We start from the raw sequence: 16,530 nt of genomic DNA, 5'->3' as shown, positions 1-16,530 counted from the left end.
CATTTTCTTAAAAAGTAGATGATGGTTGGGGCGCCTGGGTGGCTCAGCGGGTTAAAGCCTCTGCCTTCGGCTCAGGTCATGATCCCAGGGTCCTGGAATCGAGCCCCGCATCGGGCTCTCTGCTTAGCGGGGAGCCTGCTTCCCCCTCTCTCTCTCTGCCTGCCTCTCTGCCTACTTGTGATCTGTCTGTCAAATAAATAAATAAAATCTTAAAAAAAAAAAAAAGTAGATGATGGCTGCATCATGGGCAAAATGTGTGCTCCTGAAGACTTCAAATAACTTAAAAACACGCACAAGCCAAGACTCCTCCCGACAGAGAACAGCAGGAAATTTCCATCATCAGCTAAAGGGGTGTCCTTGTCTGTCAACAGTTTGCAGCGGACTCCAGCGCTCTGGCTTTGATGTTACAGGGTCTTCGAAGAGAGACTTAATGAACTGACGCATTTTATTTCACACGGCTTCACATTTACATCATACAAATATGCATAAAATAATGAGCCCAGGAAGTGAGAGCTGAGTCATCTTGAGCTGGCTCTCCCCGATGACGATGCAAAGCCAAGATGAATTCACCTTGGCCCTCCTGTCTCTTCCCTGCTTCCAAGGGGAATAGACGTGTCCGGTCAGTGAGCTGAGGTCCTGCCCTGTTGACATCTTACCAGCTCACAACACGCTGCTCTCCGTCCAGCTGTGCTGGTGGTGGGGAGGCCGTAGCTCCGACTCCTCGGGGTGCCGCAGTCACTGAGACAGGTCCCTGAGAGGTGCGAAAAGACCGTCTGGACAGAGAACCAGAGCGCCCTTTGAGGCCTGAGCTGGGGAGGAGTCTGTGAGCTGCTCCAGCGGGTGGGGGGGTTGCTCAGCAGGGGCCATGACCGGCCTGAGTGCGGCAGGATCTCATTAGTGGTTTTGTGGTGGCATCTCTTTGAAAACCCGGAACCCTTCCTTGACGGCAAAATCCCAGGCCAGGTTAGACACATACTCAGTCAGCTTTTCATTTTGTTCGGCGGCTGCCAAGCCTGCTTGCCCTAAGCAGAAGCAAAGAAAAACAGTGATTACTCCCAAACGACCCTCCATGATAATGCTGTTAGCATCTCCTAGCATTTGCTGAGCACTTGCCACGTTCCAGACACTAAGTGCTCTGCGTGTATGATTATAGCTCACTGAATTCTCGAAGCAACTGATGATTTTATTCCCCACTTTATGGACAAGGATCTGGGTCTCAGAGAGAAGGCGTGCCCACGCTGACATCAGTGGGTGGGAGCCAGGAGTCAGGCTCGGCGGGACTGCTCCCTGCTCCTCCCGTCTAAAGAAAATAAATGAGGGGTGCCTGGGTGGCTCAGTGGGTTAAAGCCTCTGCCCTCGGCTCAGGTCATGATCCCAGGGTCCTGGGATCGAGCCCTGCATCGGGCTCTCTGCTCAGCAAGGGGCCTGCTTCCCTTCCTCTCTCTCTGCCTGCCTCTCTGCCTGCTTGTAATCTCTGTCTGTCAAATAAATAAATAAAATCTTTAAAAAAAAAAGAATGAAATTAGGAAGATCCCCTATATTTCTGCTGGTGCTGAGCTTAGATTTTCTGTCATCCCCACCCTCACTGCCCTGAGTTTTCCTGAAGTAAATCTATGAATACTTCATTGATGTCTAATAACAAAGACTTAAAAACACACAATACCATCATCACGCTTAAAAAAGTTAGCTGTGCCTTCCTGATGTCAACTGTCCAGACGGTCCAGTGGGAATTCAAATTTCACTGACTATCTCATAAATTTTTTATAGGGATCTAAAGATTCAAACGTTATAATGGCTGAGCGTCTTTTAAATCCCCTCCCCCCCCTTAAAAGATTTTATTTATTTATTTTACAGAGAGAGAGAGCATGAGGGAGTGCCAGAAAGGAGGGAAGGAGGAGCAGAGGGGCAGGGACAGAGAGCAAGAGAATCTGAGGCAGACACCTCACTGAGCGTGGAGCCCTGTGTGGTACTTAGTACTTGATCTCATGACCCGAGCTAAAACCAAGAGTCTGATGCTAAGCTGAAACCAAGAGTCAGTGCTCAACCGACTGAGCCACTCAGGTGCCCCTTAACTCCCTTGTGATCTGCAGGTTCCATTTTCATCCTTTCTCTTTCCCCCTGACATTCATTTGTTGAGGAATCTGTGAAGTGTCCAGAATCTGGAGTTGGTGAGTGGCTGTGCCTGGGGGGTCCTGTTTAACTTGCTCCTCTGAACCCTCTGTTTCCTGTGAGTTGGCAGTTAGCACGACAGACTCAGTCGGATCCAAGTCTGACTTTTCGGGAGAAGCACCAGCCAGTACACAATGTCTGGCCCTCTCTCTCTTCCTGATGTTAGCCCCATTGATGCTTATTTTCCAGATCCATTAATGTATTAGGGGTAGAAAATTGGTGATCTGTTAATTCTGTCATTCTGTCTGGCATGCTTCCCTAGAGAGAAACTTCCCCTCATCAGTTACTTGGTTAGCCTGACCTAGAACTTGTACATGACAGGCAGGATAAATCCTTGATTTTTCCCCCTTTCTTCATCCATTTTTAGAATCAAGGATCACTTCCCTGGTGTCCTCCAAAGCCACCAATGAGATTTTGACTCTGTTTTAGTGTTGGTTTTTACTCATGGATATAAACACACTTGATGATTTCCCATCCATTTCAGCTTCGTCCTTGTTGGTGCTCAATGTCGCCTGTCATTAGCCAGTGGGGGCCTATTCAGGCTGGCTCCTGAGTGCTGTAGAGATGACCCCAGTTGTCCTCAACGGCTCCCTAGCTTATTGGTACAACAAGGTGCTCCAGGCTCACTTGTAGACATCCTGCCCTCGACCTGAACACAACCACTTTTCTAAGAAGTCCCAGTTCCTTCTGGTGGGAATGGAATTTAGAGATTATGACATGGGGAAAACTGGGAGTACATAGTGCTACTGGGACTTTTCTAGAACTTCCTGGGACTTTCTAGGACTTTCTGGCAGGGTCTATGTGCTTTCTTTCTGCCTGTCTTCTGTTCCACAGAGGAAGCAAACTGTAATCTGCCTAGAATTCTAGCTTCTTAACTAATTTAGGAGAGACATGATTTCATTTGCTATCCTGTGAGATTTAGAATTAAAACAAATAAGATTGTGCCATACTCTCATATATATGTGAACATTCTATAGGTGATATGTTCATTTATATATACATAAGCGATTCAACCGTCAACACTTAACTTTTCTTCCCAGGAGTTCAGATGCACAAGATATAATGCATAACTAACTCCCAGCTAGTTCAATAAAGCATTTCCCCATGTATGTAGATGCACCATGTAAGAAAACACAATCTTTTTTTCTCCTTCAGGAGTCATCTTACTGGACAATTTGGCAACATCTACAAAATTTTAAAATGCACATACTTTTAACTTAGGAATTCCAATTCTGGGGATTTATCCTTTAGGTATATTCACAAATGTCTGAAAAAGGATGTTCACCATCCATCATTTGTGATTGCAGAAATGTGCAAACCATCCAAGAATACCTCAATAGGAGAATGGGTTAAATGAATCACATTACATTCATACAATGGAATGTTCTATAGAAATCAAAAAGAATGATGTATATCTGAACATACTTATGTGGAAAGGTCCCTCTCAATATTGTTGTTTTTTTTTTTTTAAAGATTTTATTTATTCATTTGACAGACAGAGATCACAAGTAGTCAGAGAGGCAGGCGGGGGGCGGCAAGTCTCCCCGCCAAGCAGAGAGCCCGATGCGGGGCTTGATCTCAGGACCCTGGGATCATGACCTGAGCCGAAGGCAGAGGCTTTAACCAATTGAGCCACCCAGGCGCCCCCCTCTCAGTGTTGTTAAGTGCAAAAAACGAGCAGGGAATATATCTTACATTGTTGTGAAGTATATCTATGATAATCATATATATCCTATACATAGACCCATCATATATATGTACATACACAAATATTTCATAGGAACTGTTAAGCATAAAAAATTTTAAAAATGCATGTAGGCTAGTCACATTTTTTTTTTTTTAAGATTTTATTTATTTATTTGACAGAGAGAGATCACAAGTAGGCAGAGAGGCAGGCAGAGAGAGAGAGAGAGGGAAGCAGGCTTCCTGCTGAGCAGAGAGCCCGATGCGGGGCTCGATCCCAGGACTCGGAGATCATGACCTGAGCCGAAGGCAGCGGCTTAACCCACTGAGCCACCCAGGCGCCCCGGCTAGTCACATTTTTATAAAACTTAGAGCGGGGGAGCCTGGGTGGCTCAGTTGGTTAACAATTAGCCTTCAGCTCAGGTCATGACCCCAGGATCCTGAGATCGAGCCCTGCATCAGGCTCCTTGCTCTGTGGGGAGTCTGCTTCTCCCTCTCCCTCTGCTGCTTCCCCTGCTTGTGCACTCACTCTCTGTGTCAAATAAATAAATAAATAAATAAAATCTTTTAAAAACTTAGAAGACAGAGACACAAAAAAAAAATTGGGCGGGGGGCATCTGGGTGGCTCAGATGGCTGGGCATCTGCCTTTGGCTGGGTCCTGATCTCCAGGTCCTGGGATTGAGCCCCGCCTCGGGCTCTGGGCTCGGCAGGGAGTCTGCTTCTTCCTCTTCCCCTGCCTCTCCCCCTGCTGCTGCTCGCTCTCTCTCTCTGTCTCAAGTAAATAAATAAATTTTTTTTAAAAATTGGGGGGCTCATTAAGGGTAGTATTTATCTTTGAGAAATGATACTGAGAAGAAAGGAAAATAATTTTGTATTCTTTTTTTTTAAGATTTTATTTATTTGTTTATTTGACAGAGAGAGAGATCACAAGTAGGCAGAGAGGCAGGCAGAGAAAGAGAGAGGGAAGAAGGCTCCCTGCTGAGCAGAGAGCCCAATGCGGGGCTTGATCCCAGGACCCTGAGATCATGACCTGAGCCGAAGGCAGAGGCCCAACCCACTGAGCAACCCAGGCACCCTAATTTTGTATTCTTTATAATTTAATTCTTGCCATGTAGGTTTTTACTTTATTTTTTTGTATGTTAATAATTTTTAAAAGTTTGGGGCACATGGGTGGCTCAGTTGGTTGAGCATCCGACTCGTGATTTAGGTTCAGGTCATGATCTCAGGTGACGAGATTGAGCCCCAAGTCGGGCTCTGTGCTCAGTGGGGAGTCTGCTTGAGATTCTCTCTCTGCCTCTGCACCTCCCTCCACTTGCACATGGTTGCTATCTCTCTCTCTCATAAATAATTAACTCTTAAAAAATAATTTTTAAAAGTTTAAATATTTTAAAAAATATATACATGCCATTAATGACAGATGGTGGAATCAACCGAATCTTATAGAATTCTGGCAAATTGGTCCCTCCGAAGCCTCTGTGGCCACAGTGGTGGCAGTGGGGGGGGGGGAGCTTCCTCCGTGGAGAAGCTGTGTGGCTGTCTCTCAGACCCTAAGGCAGCATTACCTGGGAGCGAGCGCTTGCGGACTCCTTGCAGGATTATGGCCATTCGGAAAAAGGACAAAGCCATGTAGAAGTTCCAGTTCTCAGGGGGAGGGATCTCCGAGTGACGGCAGTACATTCTGAGATACTCCTCTGCCGTAGGGATTCCCAGCTGAGTGAGATCACAGTCACGCAAACCTGAGGCGACAAACAGAGCCATCTCTGTGCGGGCAGTCAGTGACCGCCCACTTCCCTGTGGCTGCAGGGATCTAAATTATGAAAATCACTTTCTTCCTTGGCAATGAGCTTCACAGCTAGTTCACAGCCTCAGCTCTGTATTTCAGCAGCTCTTCTGCCCCTCACGAGGCTGGGATCCCAGCACGAAGCTATTCACAAATCGGCCCTCAAAAGTTTCGGACTAAATTGGCGGTAAAGGTCGGGTGCCTGGGTGGCTCAGTCGGTTAAGCATCTGACTCTTGATCTCAGCTCAAGCCGTTTTTTTTTTTTTTTTTTTTTTTAAGATTTTATTTATCTACTTGAGGGAGAATGAGTGAGAGAGAGCATGAGAGAGGAGAAGGTCAGAGGGAGAAGCAGACTCCCCAAGGAGCTGGGAGCCCAATGTGGGACTCGATCCCGGAAGTCCGGGATCATGACCTGAGCCGAAGGCAGTCGTCCAACCAACTGAGCCACCCAGACGCCCCTCAGCTCAAGTCTTGATCTCAGGGCTGTGAGCTCAAAACCCACGTTGGGCTCCATGAGTGGGGTGGAGCCCTATTAAAAAAAAAAAAAAAAGATCCTGCCAAATTATGAAAAAAAAAATTAACAACAAATAATATTTTTTACTGATTTGCTTCATTTGTAATCTTTTCATGGCTTAGAAGCATGTAGCACATTTTGTTCCTAGGATTTTGTACAGGAGTATACTTTATAATATAGGCAAGGTTATTCCTACGAAGATGTTCACTGCTTTTTTGTGAGGGCTCAGGGGAGGTAATAGAAAAGAAATCAGGAATAAATTAAATATCTAAATAGGAATCAAACATCTTGATTAAGTTAAATCTATTCAATAAAATCCTATTCCATGATTAAAAATGATGCTGTAGAGAAATACTTAATAGCATGAAAACATGTCCAAAATATGTAATTAAGTGTAAAAGGCAGGCCATAAAGTCGTTGAATCGCATTTTCATTTAAACAAACGTATGTATGCATGCAGAAAGATGAAAATGTTGGCAATGGTCATGTCTGGGACTATCCACGACTTTAACTTTTTCTTTTGTTGTCTGTTGGCTGCAACGTTTTAAATAAATTTGTATTTTTAATTTAGAAAATTAAATAGAAATTAGTTGTGTAAAAACACAAGAGGGGTCTATGCACATATCCTTCTCACTTAAAATACACCCTATACCCATCTCCCCCTGCAGACAGAAATGCATTCCAAGTGCACTTTCCACCCAAACCACCAGGACCTCAATTTCACTCACCCAGGCCATCAGCCATCACTGCTACTTTTGTGCCTCAGGTGCTTTGAGAATGGAGCTGCCTCTTCCCTCCTCCCCCCCACCCCAGTCCCTACCTTGCAGCAGAGAGCCAGGAAAACTGGACGGCAGGTAGTGAGCCAGGCAGCTGAAGGCCACGTCTGCAAGGGGGTCGCCTAAGGTAGAGAGCTCCCAGTCAAGGACAGTAAGCACCTCGGCCTTCTCTGGATGGAACAGCAGGTTGTCCAGCCTGAACAAGAAGGAATGTGGAGAGACAGCTCTAAGGAAACTGAGCACTGGGGTGTGTTTTGTGCCGAGGGTCTTCCATTTGCCCCTCCCAGTGTCCTCCCTACCCTCTCAGCCCCTCGGTGCCCCTGTCCTCTAGCTCCCTTGCCCTCTGGCTCAGGTGGACCCAGCCAATGAGGACACCAGCAGGAGACAAGAAGGGGGGCAGGTGGCTGAGGGGCTCTGTATCCCTCTCCCAGAGTCCAGTTTGGGTCAGGTAGCCCTCTCCACATGGCGATCCTCTCTGGGTTCTGGTAATTTCTCCTTCCCTGTGATGGGTTCAAAGAGGTCTGAAAGTTCTTGGACACGCCTTCCACAAAAGGAAGAGTCTTTGCTGCTTGAAGCCTTCGGCTTCTAACAAATAGAACAGGCAAGTGAGACTACGTGAATCCAGAGCCTCAGAAAAGGGGATCAGCTTCCAAACAGCCCGGCCTCTCTTGGAACGCACACCTTTGTAGCCCCGAGCACCCCCAGGGATGAGGCCAGCTCTCCAGAAGCTTCGATGCCGGAGCAACCATGCGGGGACCACAAGCAGACAAGAGAGGCCCAGGGAGCCCAGCTGTTCAATCTTCTCTGCCCCAGTGCCAGGCATGTGAGCGGCCCCCAGCCTGACCGCCACCCCACCTGAAACAGACTGCGGATTCATGAGCAAAACTACGGCTGTCAGTCTGCAGCCATGTGGTTTGGGAGATCTGTATGTAGCCGTAGTAACTGGAGCACGCGTGTGCACTTTCACACCTGGGGGCAGTTAGGCAGCCCACCATCATTACCAATTATCTGGCCCCAAATGTCACCGGGTCAAGGTGAAGAAACCCCACCTTAGAAGGCCACGCACAGGGAGATCCTTTGTAAAGGGAATCACCCTCCACTGTACATCAGGCTCAGGCCAGCTGCTTCATTTCCCCTTCAAGTGCCCCGCCCACCGTTTTTCACATCTAGACATTGGCCGCTCCTCACAGACCTGAAGTTCCCGTGCACCACTGTGGTCTTCTGTTGCTTGGGAAGATGGCGGGGCAGCCACTGCATGAGCCTCTCCATCGCCGGGATGGTGCCCGTTTCTGAGGCTCGATACTGCTTAATCCAGGTTTGCATCTGCTGTGGAATATAGTCCTCTGAGGGAAAGAGAATTCGAACATGGTAGGCCACTCTAACATCCTATCCTCCAAAGGTTCCAGAAAGTAACCAAAACACTGAAAGCGCTGGTAGTGCTCTCCTGATGACCGAGGCATTTCTCACAGGACGCTCCTGCCACCGTGGCTGGATCAGTGGGACGTGGGTGTTGCTCCCAGCCACAAGGCCCACGAGCCTGATCCCTGGCCTCTCAGACATCCTACCAGCTTCCTAACAGCCTTCAAGAAATCCCTTTTTGGCTAGACAACAGTGGTTGGCTAAGCGCAGGGACTGGGGCCAGACTCCCTGGGTGTGACTCCCAGCTCTGCCATTCTCTGCCTTGTGATCTCAGACACGTCACTTGACCTCTCTGTACCTCAGTTTTTCTTCATCAAAGAGATGCTCCTTAGAGTTGCTGGGAGGATGAAGTATATAAAGCCCCTGGAAATGTTCCTGGCATGTAGTAAGTTCTACATGAGATTTGTTATCATTACTCAGTTGCTTGCTAAGAAACCCAAGAGATTCTACCATTGAGGAACTTGTGAGTTCTGTCTGGGACTGGACACTGGAAGGAATTCTGCAGTCAGCTTGGCTCACAGTCAAGGTCTTCAATTGATGTAACTGCACCATCCTCCCTTGGTTGTTCTGTATGAACGTACAGACACTTCCATAGGACTATTGTGAAGACTAACCAAAATCCCTCCATAACGGGCCAAATACTGAGCTGCATAGAAGGCCGCTCAGTTTGTCCTGATTTATTGTCAACTGGCAATTATTAATTGTCCCTATTAATATAATAATAAATGTGTCAGGTCCCTGGCTCTAAGCCAAGCCCTCATTTCTCAGCTGAGAGAAAAATGGTCCACAGAGGCTGAAGGGTTTGAAGACAGGTTCCTTCTGTGGAGTCCTCCGCACAGCTGGACCATCCAGACACCTGCCCTTTGCAAGATCTTGCTGGGCCATGGGAGGTGGAGATCAAAGTCCATAGGAATTTAATCCAAAACAAATCAAGCCTTTAGAATTATAGAATTTACAGAAGACAGAAGTAAATAAAACCGTAAGGAAATAATCAAGATAAATATATAACACAACTGACTTGGTCTGTTAAAAATTTCATTGAAAAAGAGAGATGGGAGGGACTGTTCTAGATTCTTTGATCAGATCCCGATTTGGGGGGGGGGAACTCATTTATAAAAGATTTAAGGGGAGGGGTGCCTGGATGGCTCAGTCAGTTAAGCATCCGACTCTTAATTTTGGCTCAGGTCATGATCTCAGGATCCTGCGATCAAGCCCCACATCTGGCTCCATGCTCAGTGCAGAGTCTGCTTGAGATTCTTTCTGTCCACCTGCTCCCGCCTTCTCTCTCTCTAAAATAAAGAAATCACTTTTAAAAAGATATAAGGGGATAATTGATGAAATGTATCTGAATATGGAGTGGGTTTTAAATATTCAGGGAAAGTTCTAAATTTTCTTTAATGTGAGAGTAGTATTGGTGATCGTCCTTATTTTTAGGAAATGTATACTGAAGTATTTAGGAGTCAAGTGCTAGGGTCTCTACAGCTTTGTTAAATATATATAATTATATATAGAGAGAGACAGAAACAGAAGGAGAGGGAGAGGGAAAGAGAAGCGAATGTGGCAAAAGTTAACCCCTGTTAAAATTAGTAGTGGGAATATGTAGTTATTCATTGCACTATGTACAATGTACATATGTACTATTCACATTTCTGTAAGTTTGTAAATTATAATCACAAGTTAAATACAAAGACCATAGGAACTGAGTTAGGCGCCTGGGTGGCTCAGGTGGTTAAGCGTCTGACTCTTGGTTTTGACTCAGGTCATGATCTCAGGGTTGTGGGATCGAGCCTTGCCTCAAGATCCATGCTCAGGAGGAGTCTGCTTAAGGATTCTCTCCCTCTGCAGCCCCCACCCCCCAGCTCACATGCAACTATGCACACTCTCTCTGTTTCTGTCTAAATAAAATCTTTAAAAAAGAAACACACGCACAGGACCTGAGCCTTTGTGAAAGGAGCCTTTCAGGAAAATCTCCTATACTGGGACGCCTGGGTGGCTCAGTCGGTTGAGCATCCGACTCTTGATTTAGGCCCAAGTCATGATCTCAGGGTTGTGAGATCAAGCCCCACATTGGACTCCATCCTTAGTGCAGAGAGTTTTCCCTCTCCCTCTGATTCTCCCTCTGCTCTCTCTCCCTCTCTCTCTTTCTCAAATAAATAAATAAATAAATAAATAAATAAAATCTTTTTTTTTTTTTTTTTTTTTTTTTTTAAGGAAAATCTCCTATACGGTTTTGGGACCTCCCACCCCAAACACACGAACCAACGCTGCACACATTCTCTTCTCATGGGAAACAGATGCAGCTGCCCCTGTATCGGCCACTGGCCGATATCAACCCTGCCAAGGCACTGAAACATTTTTCTTCAAGCAGACTGCCCCTCTGGGATAAGAAAAGAGAATTATGTGCTCCCTGTAAGTCACTGGTGATAGAAAGGTTCTTTGTGGTAGCTGGACTATACCTAAAGGATCTTTGTCAAAAGTGCTGCTTTTTTTTTTTTTTAAGATTTTATTTATTTATTTATTTGTCAGAGAGAGAGAGAGAGCACAAGCAAGGAGTAGCGGGGGGATGCAGGCTCCCCACTGAACAAGGAGCCTGATTCTGAACTCGATCCCAGGACCCCGGGATCATGACCTGAGCCAAAGGCAGCGGCTTAACCAACTGAGCCACCCAGGTGTCCCGTCAAAAGTTCCTCTTAATTAGAAATCATGTTTCTGTGCAATCTCTCTCTCTCTTATTTTTTTTAACAAACGTAAATGTGTGATCTTGAATAGATACTACATACACAAGGCTTGGAATAAAGTGACAGAAGGGCATACGGTACTCTTTCTCCCACCCTCTGCCAGCCACTCAGCTCTTTTTCCCAAAGGCAACCCACGTGATGAGTTTCATGGAGATAATCACTTGTGCAAGCAAATATTTAAATGTATCTGAATATGTAAATTTATTCAAATATGCCACCCTGTGCACAAATGGTGCTATCTATTTATAGCCAATGCCCTGCCCAGCAGCTGGATTCCTGACATCACCAGGGAAATTGCAGGTTTCTTGAAAAGGGAGAGCTGATGCCTCCCTGATCAGTGAACCCAAAGCATGATGAAGCTGCTTTATGCTATCAAGCTCAAAACATAGCCCGTGGCCCAGGATGCCGGCCCTTGGCTCACGTGAAATCACAACAGATTTCTGCTCTGCCCCTTTGCGCTAAGAGGTCAGTGAAAAGAACATCAAAACAGTCTCCTTTAAAAGTAAAAGGCAAAGGATCCACTCAGCACAGAAGCTGCTGTCTGTCTGGGGCAGGACATCACACTGCCCATTACTGCACCTGCCTGAGGCTTTACCTTCATTCAAAGCACAGGGACAGCTACCACCTGTGAGGGAGGGAGTGCAGGACATTTTGTTTGTTTGTTTTTTTAACCCAACTTTTACTACCTTACTATAGAGAAAACTATAACAAAGTAAGGAGACTTGCCCAAGGTCCCTGACAAATTAGCATCCAACTTCTGCTCCAATGCTCTTTCCATCTTGAAACATGGATCAATATGGACAACATGTGTTGTCTTTGCCTATTGGCCTTTTTATTGGGAATGACGGCTGCCAGATCAAATACAGGATACCCAGTTAAATGTGAATTTCAGATAAACAACAAATACATTTTTATTTCCAAATGAGGTGGAGGGGAACCCACACTGAGTTGGTATCCCTAGTCAACAGGTTAGAAATTGGGGGAAATGGGGGCACCTGGGTGGCTCAGTGGGTTAAGCCTCTGCCTTCGGCTCAAGTCATGATCTCAGAGTCCTGGGATCAAGCCCCGCATCGGGCTCTCTGCTCAGCGGGGAGCCTGCTTCCCCCTCTCTCTCTGCTTATTTGTGATCTCTCTCTCTCTCTCTCTCTCAAATAAATAAATAAAATCCTAAAAAAAGAAAAAGAATATGGGGGTAATGGATCTGGCTGTCCTTGGAAGGGATGGGGAGTACCCCCCTCAATTTGGGCTGGGAAGTCAGCAAGCTTCCTCTTTTGTAGCAAAGTGTTTCAAACTGATCACTTGTGGGGACTCAGATCATGTGCCTGTGGAGAAGTGGAACTTTAGGTGACTTGGCAGAAAGGGCAGGAGGTTGATGTATGCGGGAGATGTACATGGGAGACTGCAGCTTCTGATGTGGTCCTATCGAAAACACATTTTGGCTAAAAGCAGAGAAAGAAAGTACAGCTTAGCTGGAAGGTTCTTTTTGACTAGAGCCAAGCATACATACTGATCAAGAGTCAGATACTCTTGAACTTTCCAGGGCAGAAAAAGTGAAATTCTTTGGCTCGTGCTAAAGTTGGTGCATGGAGATGTGGTGATGGTGGTTTTAAAATTATGTGTGTTTGTCAAATATATAGAAGGTTACAATTCAATACACCTGACTTAAAAAAAAAAAAAAAGAAAAGAAAAAACAAGGAAGGAAAAAAAACTGACAATAACAATGAGGACGAGGAGCAACTGGAACTCTTAGACAGTAAAAGACAAGCAGAAACACATTCTACCAAGAAAGTGCCTTGGCATAATAGCATTTTATTTTATTATTTTTTTTAAAGATTTTATTTATTTATTTGACAGGCAGAGATCACAGAGAAGCAGGCAGAGAGAGAGGAGGAAGCAGGCTCCCTGCTGAGCAGAGAAGCCGATGCGGGGCTCGATCCCAGGACCCTGGGATCATGACCCGAGCCGAAGGCAGAGGCCCCAACCCACTGAGCCACCCAGGTGCCCCCATAATGGCATTTTAAAAGTCTATCCCTGTTGAAAAGAATATTTAGGGGAAAGAGTATAAAACAGAAGAAAGTATTTTTTTTAAAGATTTTATTTTTATTTATTTATTTGACAGAGAGAGAGAGAGAGAGAGAAATCACAAGTAGGCAGAGAGGCAGGTAGAGGGGGAGGGGGAAGCAGGCTCCCCGAGGAGCAGAGAGCCCGATGCAGGACTCGATCCTAGGACTCTAAGATCATGACCTGAGCCGAAGGCAGAGTCTTAACCCACTGAGCCACCCAAGCACCCCAGAAGAAAGTATCTTAAGTACTCTTGGCCGGTACCAGAAAAAATAAAGATTGAAACGGTCCAGCAAGATCAAAGTTGCAGGGGAGAGAGATTCTATAGGCCAGGAAGGGACGAATCTGAGGATAACATATTAGGTAAATGACACCTCCATTAAAATGAAACTGGATATCCAAGTAGGGGGCTAAGAAGCCCCCCTCACAGTTAGCAAACACCAGGTGCGTGAACACCTTGCCATCATGCAAATCCTGAGGGTAAAGGCATCAATGAGGAACCCGTCAGCACAAAAGAGAAATGGCGGCCTGCTCACCGTGTTTCCTGTAGTCTTCTAAGCCTGCAGCCTTGAGGTCCACACTGTGAATTTTGCACAAGACTCTGTTCATGGCAGTGTATATGGCCCGCCTCTGGCTGGGCTCCAAGCCTGGCAGAGAGGGGTCTCTGTAGATGAGGCCTGGGCAGTACTCCATCAGATAGAAGGGCATGCCGATGACCCTGGGAGGGACACAGGTGGGGGGTTTCAGCCCAGCTTAGGCTGTTAGGGCATTGCTCTTTTTTTTTTTTTTTTAAAGATTTTATTTATTTATTTGATAGATCACAAGTAGGCAGAGAGGCAAGCAGAGAGAGAAGGAAGCAGGCTCCCCGCTGAGCAGAGAGCCTGATGCGGGGCTCGATCCCAGGACCCTGAGACCATGACCTGAGCCGAAGGCAGAGGCTTAACCCACTGAGCCACCCAGGCGCCCCTCTTTTTTTAAGACTATTTATTGTAGAAAGTGCATGTGCATGAGAGAGAAGGGGGAGGGGCAGAGGGAGAGAGAGAACCCTCAAGCAGACTCCCCACTGAATGTGGAGCCCAATGTGGGGCTCGATCCCAGGCCCCTGAGATCATGACCTGAGCTGAAAAGAGCCAGCCGCTCAATGGACTGAGCCATCCAGGCGTGCCGGCACTGCTCTTTCTGTCTGTTTGCGCTAAGTGCTGGGGAACGAGTTCAGACCTAGAGTGCTGGACATTTCCTTTCCTTCGTACATAAGCACAGAGGGTTGGAAGTACCCCATCCCCAAACCACCACATACACGGCCCCATCTATATGTTTTTGCCAGCATGTCTCTCTTGTGTTTGGTCCACTCGTGCAAGCGACAGGAATGAAGTGTAAGTGTGATAATGGAGGAAAGTGCCATGTTGAGGGGGAGACTTCGGAGCCACACAGAACTAGGTTTAAATCCTGCCTCTGGCTTTTCCTAGCAGTGTGATTGTGAGAGATTTACTGACCCCCTCTGGGCTTTGTTGTTTTAGTCTGGAAAACTTCAAAGGGTTGTTATAAGAATTAGGGGAACAAATATATAAGGATTGCCTGGTTCCAATGAGGCTTCAATAACTGTCCCATCTCAATGATGTTATTTCTGTCATTCTCTGCTGGTGTGAGTGGCAAATACACTCCCCTGTGGTATTAAGGTGATACACCAAACTCTCATTAAACCATTTTTTAGTCATTATTAAAAATCGGCTTACAATTCTAAAAGTTGCTTTGAAAAGGCTACCATTAAAACTGTTTATCCTGGGGCACCTGGGTGGCTCAGTGGGTTAAAGCCTCTGCCTTCGGCTCAGGTCATGATCCCAGGGTCCTGAGATGGAGCCCCTCATCAGGCTCTCTGCACGGCAGGGAGCCTGCTTCTCCCTCTCTCTGCCTGCCTCTCTGCCTACCTGTGATCTCTGTCTGTCAAATAAATAAATAAATAAAATATTAAAAAAAAAAACCTGTTTATCCTGACTTAACCATGGGCTAGATATTAAATTTATTATTAAACTATTGTTAATTATCTTAAGTATAATAACACTGCTGTGGTTATGAAAGAAAATGTCTTTATTTTTAGGCGGTTTATGCTGTATGCAAAGCACTTCAAAAAATTCAGTCAATTGGGGCACCTGGGTGGCTCAGTGGGTTAAGCCTCTGCCTTCAGCTCAGGCCATGGTCTCAGGGTCCTGGGATCGAGCCCCACATCGAGCTCTCTGCTCAGTGAGGAGCCTGCCCCCCCCCCCAATCTGCCTCTCTGCCTACTTGTGATCTCTGTCTGTGAAATAAATAAATAAAATCTTTAAAAAAAAGATTCAGCCAAAATAACTGATATAAAGTGAGAGAGAAAACAGTTATTTATTTATAAAATGTGTAAAGTTATAAAATTATTAGATTGTATAATTATTGCTATTAAAGTTATTCACATAAAATACATATATACACATACATCTATAAATATAAAAAGCAAATATGGCAAAATGTTAACAATGTTTTAATCTAGATGAAGGACTTTTTATACTATTTTTTTCTTCTTTCAACTTTTCTGTATGTTTCAAAATTTTCTTAGTTAAAAAGTTGGGACAAAAAGAGATAGATTCAAAAAACTTATTACAAAGCAGTTTAGAAGGACCGTAATAAAAAATTAACAAAAATAAGCAACATGAAAGTAGATGGATATAAGTTTTTAAATGATAAAGAATGTTTCCTACCAATTTTCACAAAAGCAGGCATTTCTTTCAGCACAACTTAAGGACCTGTGAACCTCCAGGGAAGGTTGCTATAAAGTCTCTTTACTCTCCCACCCCAAATGTATTTGTCTTCACTCTAACAAACTGGCATTTGAGTTACTATATGGGCTTTTCTCTTCTGTAGTTTGAATATGTAATAAAAGAAATAAATCAGAACATTACCCTGAATCTTCACAGAGGTCAAGAACTTTGGGAACAGGCACTCCAGCATTGGCAAGGGCTTTCATTATCCTGCTGGAACAAAGAGAAATGAGCAACAGTGCTGGCTGAATTGAGATTTTCTTGAAACTATTTTTCTGAATTAAAATCAATACATGCAGAAATTAAAGCAGAATTCTAAAAAATATTCAACTGACCCCAAGATAGTCAAGAAGAACAAAAAACAGATGGGAAAAACAAGAAACAAATAGCAAAATTATAGAACTAATTCAAACATCAATAGTTACATTACATTTATTAGACTAAACATTTTAATTGAGACAGAGATTGTCTTACTGCATAGAAAGGCAAGACTTAACGATATGCTGTCCACAGGAGACATTCTTTTTTTTTTCTTTCTTTCTTTCTTTTTTTTTTTAAAGATTTTATATATTTATTTGACGCAGAGAGAGAGAGAGAGAGAGC

General features: G+C 45.1%; 1 protein-coding gene across 1 annotated transcript in view; it reads right to left on the bottom strand.

The window, feature by feature from the left end:
- Positions 1-427: 427 nt before the first annotated feature.
- Positions 428-16,530, bottom strand: part of ACAD10 (acyl-CoA dehydrogenase family member 10) — a 33,012-nt gene continuing 16,909 nt past the window's right edge. Inside the window, exons 8-13 of the mRNA XM_047696639.1 lie at positions 16,069-16,140; positions 13,678-13,859; positions 8,116-8,266; positions 6,968-7,119; positions 5,416-5,589; positions 428-1,022 (exon numbers count right to left, since the gene is read on the bottom strand). Coding sequence (XP_047552595.1) covers positions 895-1,022; positions 5,416-5,589; positions 6,968-7,119; positions 8,116-8,266; positions 13,678-13,859; positions 16,069-16,140 — 859 coding nt within the window. The 3' untranslated portion in view covers positions 428-894. The remainder of the gene's footprint in view (positions 1,023-5,415; positions 5,590-6,967; positions 7,120-8,115; positions 8,267-13,677; positions 13,860-16,068; positions 16,141-16,530) is intronic.

This window comes from Lutra lutra, chromosome 12, assembly GCF_902655055.1.
Source record: "Lutra lutra chromosome 12, mLutLut1.2, whole genome shotgun sequence".
Classification (NCBI taxonomy): domain Eukaryota; kingdom Metazoa; phylum Chordata; class Mammalia; order Carnivora; family Mustelidae; genus Lutra; species Lutra lutra.
This window is presented reverse-complemented; position numbering and strand designations above follow the sequence as displayed.